Source organism: Triticum aestivum, chromosome 5D, assembly GCF_018294505.1.
Source record: "Triticum aestivum cultivar Chinese Spring chromosome 5D, IWGSC CS RefSeq v2.1, whole genome shotgun sequence".
NCBI lineage: Eukaryota > Viridiplantae > Streptophyta > Magnoliopsida > Poales > Poaceae > Triticum > Triticum aestivum.
Window position 1 is genome coordinate 227,823,976 of NC_057808.1, and position 12,374 is coordinate 227,836,349.

The 12,374-nt window shown below is 45.2% G+C and overlaps 1 protein-coding gene across 1 annotated transcript; it reads right to left on the bottom strand.

The window, feature by feature from the left end:
- Positions 1-473: 473 nt before the first annotated feature.
- LOC123120314 (protein TRAUCO) lies at positions 474-3,834 on the bottom strand. Its single transcript, XM_044540285.1, has 2 exons — positions 2,527-3,834; positions 474-1,009 (listed from the first exon to the last, which is right to left on the bottom strand). The coding sequence occupies exons 1-2, from the start codon at positions 3,497-3,499 to the stop codon at positions 735-737; spliced, it is 1,248 nt and encodes a 415-aa protein (XP_044396220.1). The 5' UTR covers positions 3,500-3,834; the 3' UTR covers positions 474-734.
- Positions 3,835-12,374: the final 8,540 nt, after the last annotated feature.

Genomic DNA, 12,374 nt, shown 5'->3' on the forward strand with positions numbered 1-12,374 from the left:
AAAAAATTCAGAATTTTTTGAATTTGTTTTGTATTTTTAACGATTTTACGTCCACTCCCGGGCTCATCCGAGCACGGGAGCCAAAACGGCCCGTCCGAACTGCTATATAAAGATCTGTTTTAGGAGCTCCGTTGAACAAGATTAAACGGGATACGATAAATGCAACTTAGCCCGCCAAGCTTAGAACACAATGCTTAGCTAAATATAAACATATTTTTTGAATTGCCATACGTGGAGAACTAAGTGGTAAATGGAGAGACAAAACTGCTTGCTGACCCACAAGCACCCGCTTCATCTAAAACACAGAAATTTCACAAGAAAAATACAATTCCTGCAGAATTCAAGAAAATTTCACGTGTTCCAAACAACGCTCTAGAAGCCTTCTTCACAAATCGGTATGTTCATAACTCTGGTCCTAAAGCTGGTACAGCACCGTATCATACATTCTAGCCAGATAAATGTATATTCATGAATAAACTTCGCAATGTAATTAATAAACAGGCTACAGCCATCAACATGTCTGCTGTAATTTAATTAATTAGGACGCAATAAAATATGTTCAGTAAGCATCGCCATAATAATCAAGAAACCAGCAGCAGCCGTCAGCCAGTTTGCTGCATTTTAACTAGGATAAGGTAAGTTCGTCAGTAAGCTTCGCCATAGCACTAAATAAACTAGCTAGTGGACTCCACGGGTATATTCGACTGAATAATGAAAACAGCAAGATAACTACACTAACCAGCCTTTTCAGCATTACCATTTTCAGCAGGTCCCTCGTTCTTCAGCTCATATGCCTGGTAAGGCACCTCGCTCATTGGCCGAGGGACAGGACGGCCTGCGAAGTCTTCAGGAAAGAACGTGAAATCAGGCCCAAAGTTGAACCTGACCTCACAATTCGGCTCATCAGGCAGTGAGTACATTGATGCAGCTGGGTAGTAGCGCCCTCCAGGAATATCCTCAAAGGCCGTGCCTTGGCATACCCCGTTCTTGAAGTAAACTATCTCACTTCCTACATTTGCAGTTAGATTGAAGTCAATAACAAGACAACAGGCCCTATGTATAGAGTTTGGAGAAGTTGGAAGCAGGAAGTGCAAGGGCAAGACAACAATAGCTGGGATTCTTTATTTCAAAATGCAAAAACACCAAGGAAACACTTTCCTTACAGGGTCTGTTGACTGTATATGTACTGAACACCCCAATATTGAATATTGATCTACAATAGGGTAACTAAATCCTTGTAAACATAACAGTGAAATTTCTGATTTCACTAATGATGCAAGACATGAAGGTGCTATGATAGACTAGATATGCAAAAATGCGTGAACAAGAAATTAACCACAACGTCATAAGCTTTGAATTCTCATACCAATGGGCTAACAAAGACATGGTTTGACTGAGAATCAGGAATGTGCAGAAGCAAGCGAACCAGCATAACTATGATGTGCCGGAAAAGCAGATGATACATTCTTATGAAGGGGTGGTAAGTAGTGGAGTCCACTGTGCAGAAGGGGGCAGCAAAGGTCAGAATTGCAAAGCTTTTCGTGGAACATGGACATTGCTAGCTTACATTTTGATATCTGAAACAATATACACCATCCCTAACAAAAACTAATTTAGTAAATTCATATAAGAATTGAGAAACTTGTATGAATTGCAACTGCTGCGTTTTAGAAGATGCCATTTGACATATGCCACTTGATTGATTTTCTTTTTATGCTTTAGTCAATGGACAGTATGCTGCATCCATCATCATGCTTCTGCATCAAATGCCACTCCATACTTCAAAGGAAATAATATCATCTATTAGGTTGACTAGGTGACTATCTATGGGAAATATAACAATATGAGTGAGTGAAATGAAATTAACGACGCATTTGGTTCCTGCTCATGTAATGTAATGGGTTTCGGTATAGGTAAGTGCCGCTTCTGATTCTTTTTTACGGGATATTGACTTTGTTTGGTTCGTTCGGTCCTGTTCGGTTTCCTAATCACCTTCCGCTCAGCTTGTTTCGACTTTGCGAAACCGCACATTGGAAATCACTACTACGGAAGACGTAGTATGCAAACCAAACGCATTCTGCACTTCCGGAAAGCGTGGGAATTGGAAACCGCACCAAATTCGCCGAACCAAACACATCGTAAGTTCTAGCATGTGCAATGGAGATTTGGAACACATATAAGTATCGCAGTGCCAAAACAGGTATTTGGAACTTGCATGAGCCATAAGGGTGAAAAGGACAGAATGCACCCAAATCAAAAAGGGGTGTGGTAGCTGCCAATGCAGTTGTGAAACATGGGCAGTACAAGAACAAATGACAAATGACATAGGTGCATAATTGCTGCATACGATGATCTATAAACTTTTCTAGTATCATAACTAACATACATACAAAATCAAGTAGCCCATATATTCACATTGAAAAATTACTCTCTTGAATATGTTATCCTAAAACCTAAGTACTCCATTCCTGCAGTTTAGCATAAAGGATGAACATATGAAGAGGAACCTTAAGAAAGATTACTCACCAGGAACAGGATCCGGCGTCTTTTTCTCATCCTTGAGACCTTGTGCATGGAAAGGCATTCCCTTGTACTTAACCAGGTCAGGTTGTTTGGGCTCATACAGCTCGCCCTGAGGCAGAGAAATGTAGAAGCCCAGAATATCTCCTTCGCCGTATCCTTCATCGGCATACTTATCCCTCCAGGCCTTGTACACCTTGGAGCCATCGACGCTGCGGTAACTGAAACCAAAGCTGTCGCAACCCACAGGTGTCTGGATGTCAGCCTTGTTGGTGGCCCAGCCGAGACGGGTGGCGCCGGAGCTACCAAGGTGCATGACCTTGACCTCAAAATACCAAGCACCGGATGCAATGCCACGGGTGGCACGTATCATTCGGTAGCCCTTGGTGCTGCCTGCGGTTAGGCGATCCTCCGAGACCTCGATCTTCTCGGACTTGTAGACACGCGAGAGGAGCACAGGCAGTTCAGGCCCGTCGTCGTTGCGTTCGGCCGCGAGGCGGGGTGCCGGGGTGAGGAGGAACTCGTCCTCGCCACAGGAGGGCCTGGGGCGGCCGCCTCCGCTGGCGCCGGCGCCGCCGGCGACGGCGTGGCCGGGCGGCTTGGCCTTCTTCTTCCCCTTGCGGGAGTTGGGCCTGGTCCAGACGCAGTTGCCGCCCTTCTTCTTGGACTTCTTGGTCGGCGGGGCCGGGGGCGCGAGGGTCATGTGCTTCCTGGCGGCGCCCGAGGGGTCGTTGATCCCGTCGTCCTCGGCGTCATCCACGGCCGCCGCGTAGAGCGGGGCGACGGCGGAAACGTCGGCGTCGGAGGCGGTGGCGGCGTCGGAGAAGGGGGTCTCTGGATCCGCGGCGGAGGCGGGGGTGTCGGGGAGGTTGGGGGTCCTGGCGGCGGCTTCGGGGGTCGGGGCGTCGGTGGGCGGCAGGAGCAGGTCGGAATCGGACGGCGGCAACATCGCGGGCGAGGGAAAGGAGGCGTCGGCCATCCGGGGAAGAGGAGCTGTAGGGAGCTGGGGATTGGGAAGCGGCTCCAGGTCGAGGGTTTGGGTGTGATTTGGGTGGCGAGGGTTTCGATTTTGCCTGGGTTTTGTTGGGGTTCAGGGGGGTCGCGAGCAGGAGCGCAGCGCCAAAGCTTCCTTTTTCTGGTTCGTGCTGCGGGGCGGGGATGGCGACGAGTTCACATGTCATCGGCGGCAGCGCGCTCGCGAGGAGCAACGGCAACGGCCGAGGCCGGAGACGTGAGCACCCCGCACGCACAGGCACAAACAAGTCCTACGCCCGTGGCTCGTCGTCATCCCATCTGCCTGCCTACTCTCTCTTTTCTTTCTAACACGGAAAGGGACTTATTATCGAGTGCGGCGATTGGATGCCACGCTTATTTTTTGCATTGTAGGCTATGTTTGGTAGCAAAGTATTGCAAAAACCATAGTATTGCAAAACTGCAATATTTTAGCATGTAGACACAAGATACCACAGTTTTGACAGAACAAAGTATTTTAAAGTATTGAGAATACTGTGACATGTTTGGTTAGTGCTTGTATGCATCAACGTAACTTAGCTAGCTATAGTCGTTCGACGACACGTACGCATGGCGGCATGGGTTCCAGCGAGCTCGTCAGGGTGGAGCGCATGGGGCACATCGTGGTGCCATTCATGTTGGCGGCGGTCACGAGCAATGCGTGCTGGATGAGCAGCAGCTAGCAAGGTCACGGCATGGCGGCGGCTACACGGCCCGTGGCAAAACAGCACGCATACAACACATCTTTGACCAGCAGTAGCACACAACCAGGAGTGCGCAGGGCACATTCGAGCTCGGACAACAGTGCGTTGGGGGTTCGCGGAGCAGCCAGTACCGCGACCATGGCGTGAGTTGGCCAGCGGGGCAACCAGCTGCTTGGGGGCATGGGGCGTAGGAGCAGATAGGGAGGAGCGCAAGCGGCAGTACCAATGGACACCGGTTTTTCTCTTCATCGTCGTCTCTCAGTTTATCCATGTCTGCCCATGGAGAAGATCTGAAAAACAGGCAGGGGCGACACCTAGGGAGCGAGGAAGATACAAACGTCGTTTTTCCGCTCGCTCTGTTAAAAAAAAAAGAGGTCCAGGGTTCTTTTCTATATGTAGAGAAAATACCACGGTTTCGACAATACTGCAGTATTAAAACTACAGTTTATTGTGGCAACCAAACAGCTCATTGCGAATAAAACTACGGTAATATGAAAAACTGTAGGCTGCGTTTGGCAGCAAAGTTTTTTTAAAGTTTTTTGACAATACCACGGTTTTTGAAAAAAACTATGGTTTTGAATACTTCGATGCGTTTGGCTTCAGCAAAAACTAAAGTTTTGTAAACTACAGTATCCTAAAAACCACGATTTTTTTGGAGTATCTGGAAAAGAGGCCCCGACCTCTTTTTCCAAAACAGAACGGAGAGAAAACGGCAGGGCGATCGCTGTTGACATTGCCGTCTGCGTCGAGATAGCAATATCCAGCTGCGATCCCATCCTATTTTACCTCTTTCTGTTATATGGTAAACGACCTGTATTATATCTTCAGGTCCGATTCAGTTTGATTTGTTTACGAGTAGTAGGTCTCACGGGTCCTTCCAGCCGGCGTCACGCGCTAGTCTCCATCTCTTCTCTTCATGATGAGCGAATCAAGCTCGCCACCAAGGAAAAAAGGTATGAGCTCATCTATGCCCTACAATATTTCGCCCGGTAATTATCTATCCAGTCTGATTGGAACAGTGCCGCAAAGAGGTCGCATATATATATAGGTGGATTAGTTGAAGCCTTCAATGCCAGCAGCCCATGCAAAGGCCATGCGTGAACGAAGGATGGACATATTCTAGATCAGGTGATGTGTATGTAGGTGCATCAGCGATAGTCATATTCTACAGATCCTAGTATCTAGGTAGATCGAGTCGGACGTGTGCATGGCGGCTGCATGCAGCCGACCGCCGTTAACAGCCGCTAATTAGCCAGTCTTCCACTTCAAATACTTGGGTCAAAACTTTGATAAAACAGCACCAGCCAAACACATATAAAACAGAGAAAAATATTGTTTTTGATAAACTGTAGTATTCCTTGACCACCCATGCTAATACTGTGGTTTTCAATTACCACAGTTTTCTAAAAACTTCCGTGCCAAACTAGCAAACGAGGCGTGGATAATTTATTGCACGAGGTTCGCTTCAATTTTCAGATCATTTGGACATCTGAGTAACTCTTGGCAAAAAAGACAAATCGAGTCAAAACAGTACATGAACGGTAAACTTTTTTATAGACAGCAATTTTTTTTTGCCAAGAGCAGCTCAAATGTTCAAATGATCTGAAAATTAGAGCGGACCTCAGACATCAAATTATCTACCATGCAAAAAGCATTGATTTTTTTTTGAATTTTTCTAATATTTGTTTTGATTTTATTTTTCTTCAGCGCGGGTGCAGATGAGCCGTGGCTCGTCGCCATCCCATCTGCCTGCCTACTCTATTTTCTTTAACACGGAAAGGGACTCATTATCGAGAGTGATACAACTCCACACAAAGGACCCCAATAATACAGAAATTTACAACCAGGTCCTCTTGAAATGCAACCAACCTACATGGTGTTCGCGCCGAGAAGCTGCCGACAACATCGTCGAGACGCTATGGCCACCATCCAGACGGTCGGATCTTTGCAAACATAGGGCAAGGAGAAGAGGGCCTCCCATTTGGAGGTTGAGAGGGGTCGGGTGGCTTTGGTTTTGGCAACATCGGGCAAGGAGAAGAGGCACTCCTACATTCATGTTAACTGCAAAGAAAAGTCAGAGCGATGGGTGAGAGACAATTGGTAGAAACTGCAGAGAAAAGGCCCTCTGTACTGCAAGGATGCTGACAAACCCATTTTCATATGCCATCACATTCATGTTAATTTTCTGGCAAGTCCAAGAGATAGAAATCCAAAACTCTTTTATATATACTCATGAGGTGCAAATCCCGTAGATCAACCTTGTGAAGAAACACTAACAACACAACCTATTTGACATGAGGTTAGATGAATGATTTGGATATTCAATAAGAAATTTTGTAAGGCAACTCCAGGACCAACAGAGCTGATGGTATAGTTAAATACATCTACAAATCTACCTATTGCATGGCTTGATCCATGCATGCTAACTACTCGGAAAAAAATTATATGAGACCAGGTCTCATATTTAGCAGGTGAGACCCCGCCCTGATGGATGACATATGGCATTCATAAATCACAAAGCATCTAATCTCTCCCCCCTGATTTCAGATGGAGGATGGAGCAGATGCTTTATGATTTGTGAATGACATGTGTCATTCACCAGGATGGGTCTCACCTGCTAACCCGTGAGACCTGGTCTCGTAGAATTCTTTTCCCTAACTACTCCTACCAGCACACCGGAAGAAGATTCCCTCAATCGCAAAAAAAAATTAAAAAAAAAAGAAGATTCCCTGCTTCCTAAATTCCCGGTCGCTGGCTTCGCCTTGGTTGCTGCTGGCAATTGGTTATCTTGCCAGTACTTCACAATTAGATTCCTCAATAACATTACACGTACATGATATTCATACAAAGAGTTACAGGGAGGGAACGTGGCCTCATCTAATTGCCCCCCCCCCCCCCCCGAATTTCACTGGTGGGCCCGCCCTTCTAATTAAATCGCTGCCAATCACACCCCCTCAGCCCCGTAAACCCCCTGTAATCTCCCCGCTGCATTCCTGTACTGCTCTTATCTTGGTGCTTGTTCCCGTACTATTTATTCAAGTAGACGGATGTGTTTCTTGCCCCTGTTCTGGAACTAATTCTTGGATGTAAGGGGTCATGTAATATGTTTTTGATATTTTATATCTTGTAAAATATTCATTGGAGAAAAATGACACATACTTACAAATTTAGTATAGTTAGATTATTCCAAGTTTTGTCAATTTTTTTAAATGAACTATTCATATCCGCATATTTCAATTTTTTTAGGCTGCAAAAATTGGAATTTATGGAGTATTTGTGGCGCAGTCAACAAAAGTCAAGGATGTTGCCAACGGCCACGAGGAAATCTAATTAATCATTTAAAAAAGGAAGAAGATTCCTTGCTTCCTAAATTTATGGAGTATATCATTTGTTGGCATAATTTAGTTGGTGCGGCCAGTAAACCATTGGAGACTTTGAGCACTCAGAAGCAACTAACCAAATGCAAGATTCACAAACAAATAAGATTTTGATCTATGCACTATATATGTATACTGTTACATGTTTATTTCATATCTGTGTTATTGCCTATTATCGATCTTGACGATACTGATTAGCTATATTTACTAAGTGTACACTGTTTTATTGCCAAACGAAAGCCTATTTGTACATATGATATTTTTCTCGATTACCGACTATAGACGTTTATATTTGTCCAAATTTAATATGTTTCATGCATTCATATATTTATTATACAAATAGACGGGCGCGGCAACACGCGCCATCAATGATCTAGTAAACTATAAAAGTTGGAAATTTAAGTTGGTACTTACTTAGGGACTACCAAACGCTACCCCGTAGTTATAAAAATAGTTTTCGGGTGAGTCAGGAGAGATATCGCAAGATGTATTTAATTAAGATGGGCCTCCTACTCGAAGAGATATTATCTTCGCCCTCTTGAGTGATCAAATTCAAAAAGCATGGACATGCGGCTTGGGCTACGTGTTACCCCGTTTCGAGAATTTGTATCATGGTTTTGAGAAGAGAAGTCGAGCTACCAACAAGGTGATAAGTACTCGCCTTGAGCTTGACAACATATGTGAATGTTGCATATGACACATTATCAAGGTTCTCAAATGACTTTATGCACGCATGAGAGTTGGCGCACTCTGCTAGCAGCCGGTACCAACTATCAACTCGGGCCATGTCCATGTGTATGTGAAACTATAGGGTCACACACTTAAGGGGATGGAGCCTAATTCTGACTAGGATCTGAATTAGACTAGATTTAGAGCTCTAACATTCATCTAAAGTAGAAGCCCATTAGGAAGGTCTATATAAGGGAGAGTGGGTGATGACACACTAGTGGAAAACGACACCTCGGTTGGATCTGGCAAAAACAATGAGCGAGACAATATATCACCAAGCGAAGCAGTACATGGCATATGATGTCATAGCAATTCTAGCTATCATGGCATGGCAAACATTATCTAGCACAAATAATGAAGATAACGCATACAAATATAAATGAATAGTGCTTCAAGATTTCCTTGTGATCATTACAAGATCATGACAATATTCTCATGGTCTCCGAGACCAACTTTGCCATAGCCTTCCATGGCTCACACCTGTATTTCTCAACATACATCACCGATGGTCCAAATGTCATATCAGTGCAACATATGCACTTCTCGACATCACAAATCATCATTGTTTCATCTACTCAACAATATTTTTCTAGATTTAATCCCTTGCTCTTTTATTTTGATTTAAACCTGCAAGTTCGACAAGAACCAAATAGTGTGACTTATACCAACTCGTCAATGACCATGGAGGCAGCTACTGATACGTCTCCAACATATCTACTTTTCCAAATACTTTTGTTCTTGTTTTGAACTCTAATTTGCATGATTTGAATAAAACTAATCCGGGCTGGTGCTGTTTTCAGCTGAACTATCCTGGTATTATTTTTATGTAGAAATAAAAGTTTCCGGAATTGGACAAAAATTGCCGGGATTTTTCTGAAATATATATAAAAAATACCGATGCAAAGAACTACCGGAGGGGGCCCACCAGGGAGCCACAAGCTCAGGGGACGCCCCTGGGGCGCGCCATGTGAGCTTGTGGGCCCCACGAGCCTCCATTTGACCTAATTCCAAGCCTACATATACCGTCGCCTCGAGAGAAAAAAATAGAGAGAAACTTTCATCGCGTCTTACGATACAGAGCCGCCACCACCTCCTGTTCTTTGTCGGGAGGTCTGATCTGGAGTCTGTTCCGGGCTCCAGAGAGGGGAATTCACCGTCGTCGTCATCAACAACCTCATGATGCTCACACCGGGAGTGCGTAATTCCATTGTAGGCATACTGGAGGTAGATGGAGATGGATGAGATTCGTCATGTAATCGAGTCAATTTGTTAGGGCATGATCCCTAGTATCCACTATGTTCTGAGATTGATGTTGCTATGACTTTGCTATGCTTAATGCTTGTCACTATGGTCCGAGTGCCATGATTCCAGATTTGAACCTATTATGTTTTCATGAATATATTTGAGTTCTTGATTCCATCTACAAGTTATATGCACCTATTATTGTTCCGACCTGTAGACCCCAAAGTGACAATAATTGAGATGCTCTCCGAGGATGACTGTAATTTGAGGAGTTCATGTATTCATTGCTAATGATTTGTCCGGGTTCTCTATTAAAAGGAGTGTTGTAATTACCCTTAGTTTCCATTAAGACCCCGTTGCCACGGGAGGGTAGGACAAAAGATGTCATGCAAGTTCTTATTATAAGCACGTATGACTATATATGGAATACATGCCCACATTATATTGATGAATTAGAGCTATTGTATATCGCTCTAGGTTGTGACTATTACATAATGAATTTCATCCAAATATTCATCGCTACTCCATGCCTACGCTTTTATAATATTGTCTTTGCTCAAGTTACTATTACTGTTGTTGTTATACTTGCTACAAAACTACTACTGTTACTTTTGCTATTGTTACTATTGTTTCCACTACTATCATATTATTGTGCTACTAATAAATTGCTGCAAGGAAGTGACTTCTCGGGTGTGGTTGAATTGACAACTCAACTGCTAAGGCTTATAAATATTTTTGACTTCGCTTGTGTCGAATCAATAAATTTTGGTGAAATACTACCCTTGAAGACTTTCACAATCCCATATACTTGTGGATTATTAGCTACTCAAATAGTTTTTACTCTACAGAGGTCGTACACTCCACACATATCGCGGAATCTCCCTTGCGAGTACACTCTGCCAAGATAGATCCTAAGCCCACCCATGTTACCATGGTAAGGACATTTTTTGGAACGAAGACGCTAGAAGCGTCCGGCTTTAAATTAATAAAGACAACTGGCAGCATCACAAGGTTCAAGTTGCTAACAAACCAAATAAAGTCAGGCCACACCGGCCACACGCTCATTACAAACCACGTTCAAATGACACAAGCCCCAACTGAGGCGACCGCCAAACAACGGGATAACCAATGCGTCAGGCCACCTCCATACCGCCGAAGCCAAAAGAGACAAGAACCAGCTCGGGCCGATTACCGAAGTCACGGGATACTAATGCAGATCTTCTCCATCGTGGCCTTCATCAGCTCAGCATCGCATTGTTTCCCCAAAGGTGTCCACATCTGAAGAAAGAGATGGCATTTGGAAATCACATCAGCCGGGTGAGCAGGAAACTTTTTTTCAATCGTCGTTTTATTCCTGATCGTCCATAGGGACCAAAGCAATGCTCCCACGCATCGCCATAATACCCTAGCATTGGCCCCATACCGCGACTGCAGCACAGCCAATAGGTCTGCTCCCGACCTAGGGTTCCAATTTTTATGGAACACATCCCTAACTGCACACCATGCAAACTTAGCTAACGCGCACTAGAAGAAAGCATGGTTCGCGTCCTCGTGGAGCTGGCAGACTACACATGATCCATCAGACGGGCCGTTGCGCTTGGCTACATTATCGGCCGTCGGGAGGCGATTTCGAAACATTTGCCAAAGGAAGATTTTAATCTTGAGCGAAAGCCCAGCCCTCCATAGGCCCCTAGATATGTCTAGCGTGTTTCCCTCGGTGAGTTTGCTGTATAAAGACTTGACCGAAAACTTTTGGGACGCAGTCAAGTCCTAGGTCACCTTGTCAGCTCCCAAGCTGAGTTGGCGATGGGCGATTTGGGCCTGCAGCGAGTCCCAACTCGCCACTTCTTGCGTCGATAAGGACCGCAAGAAATGGATCGGCGGTGGGGAGGAGTGCAGGACATCCCCCACCAAAATGTTGGTATCCGAGGCCACGTTGTACAACTGCGGGAAAACCTGCCAAAGAGGCCTATCCTCGAGCCATTTGTCTAACCAAAACCGTGTGGACATGCCGTTTTTAACCTCAAAACACGCACCTAACGAAAACGCCGGGCGCACCGCCTGGATACCGTTCCAGAACGCCGATCCCGAGGACTTAGCGTTGAAAACGTTTCCCTCCAGAAAGTACTTAGCCCGGAGCAGGTCCGCCCATAAACCCGACTCACTATTGGCTAACCTCCACCACCACTTGGTCAGTAAGGCAACATTCATAAGTTTTGAATTGGTGATACCCAAACCGCCAAATTTTTTGGGCCTACATACCGCCGCCCACTTGACCAAATGGTATTTCCGGTTTGTTCCAGCTCCTTCCCAAAAGAACTTGGAGCGAGGGGTGTCTAACTTAACGTGGACCCCATCCGCTAGTAGGAACATCCCCATCGTGAAAAGAGGGAGGGAGGAAAGGCTAGAGTTGGTAAGGATCAGTCTAGCAGCGGACGACATGAACCTCCCGCGCCACGGACTAACCCTATTAGCCACTTTGCCATATAATGGCTCCTATTCAGAAATTGAGATTTTCCGGTGTGTGATCGGAAGCCCGAGGTACTTAATCGGGAAGCCCCCAAGCTTGCAATTAAGTAAATTAGCTACCCGCGTACTCTCTTGTTGGTCCATTCCCATGTTATAACTTCACTTTTCAGGAAGTTGATTTTCAGCCCCGACAAAATCTCGAAGGCTAGGAGCAGCAACTTGATAGATTCTATACTATGATTGCCCGGCTCGAACAGCAGCATCGTAACGTCCGTGTATTGCAAATGCGTCACCCCCCTGGGATTAGGTGGGGCACTAACCC

Coding starts and splice junctions, on each gene's coding strand:
- LOC123120314 (XM_044540285.1), bottom strand. CDS start 3,499: ATGGCCGACGCCTCCTTTCCCTCGCCCGCGATGTTGCCGCCGTCCGAT. Junction 1,010..2,526: donor GACGCCGGATCCTGTTCCTG/GTGAGTAATCTT, acceptor CTGCAAATGTAG/GAAGTGAGATAGTTTACTTC.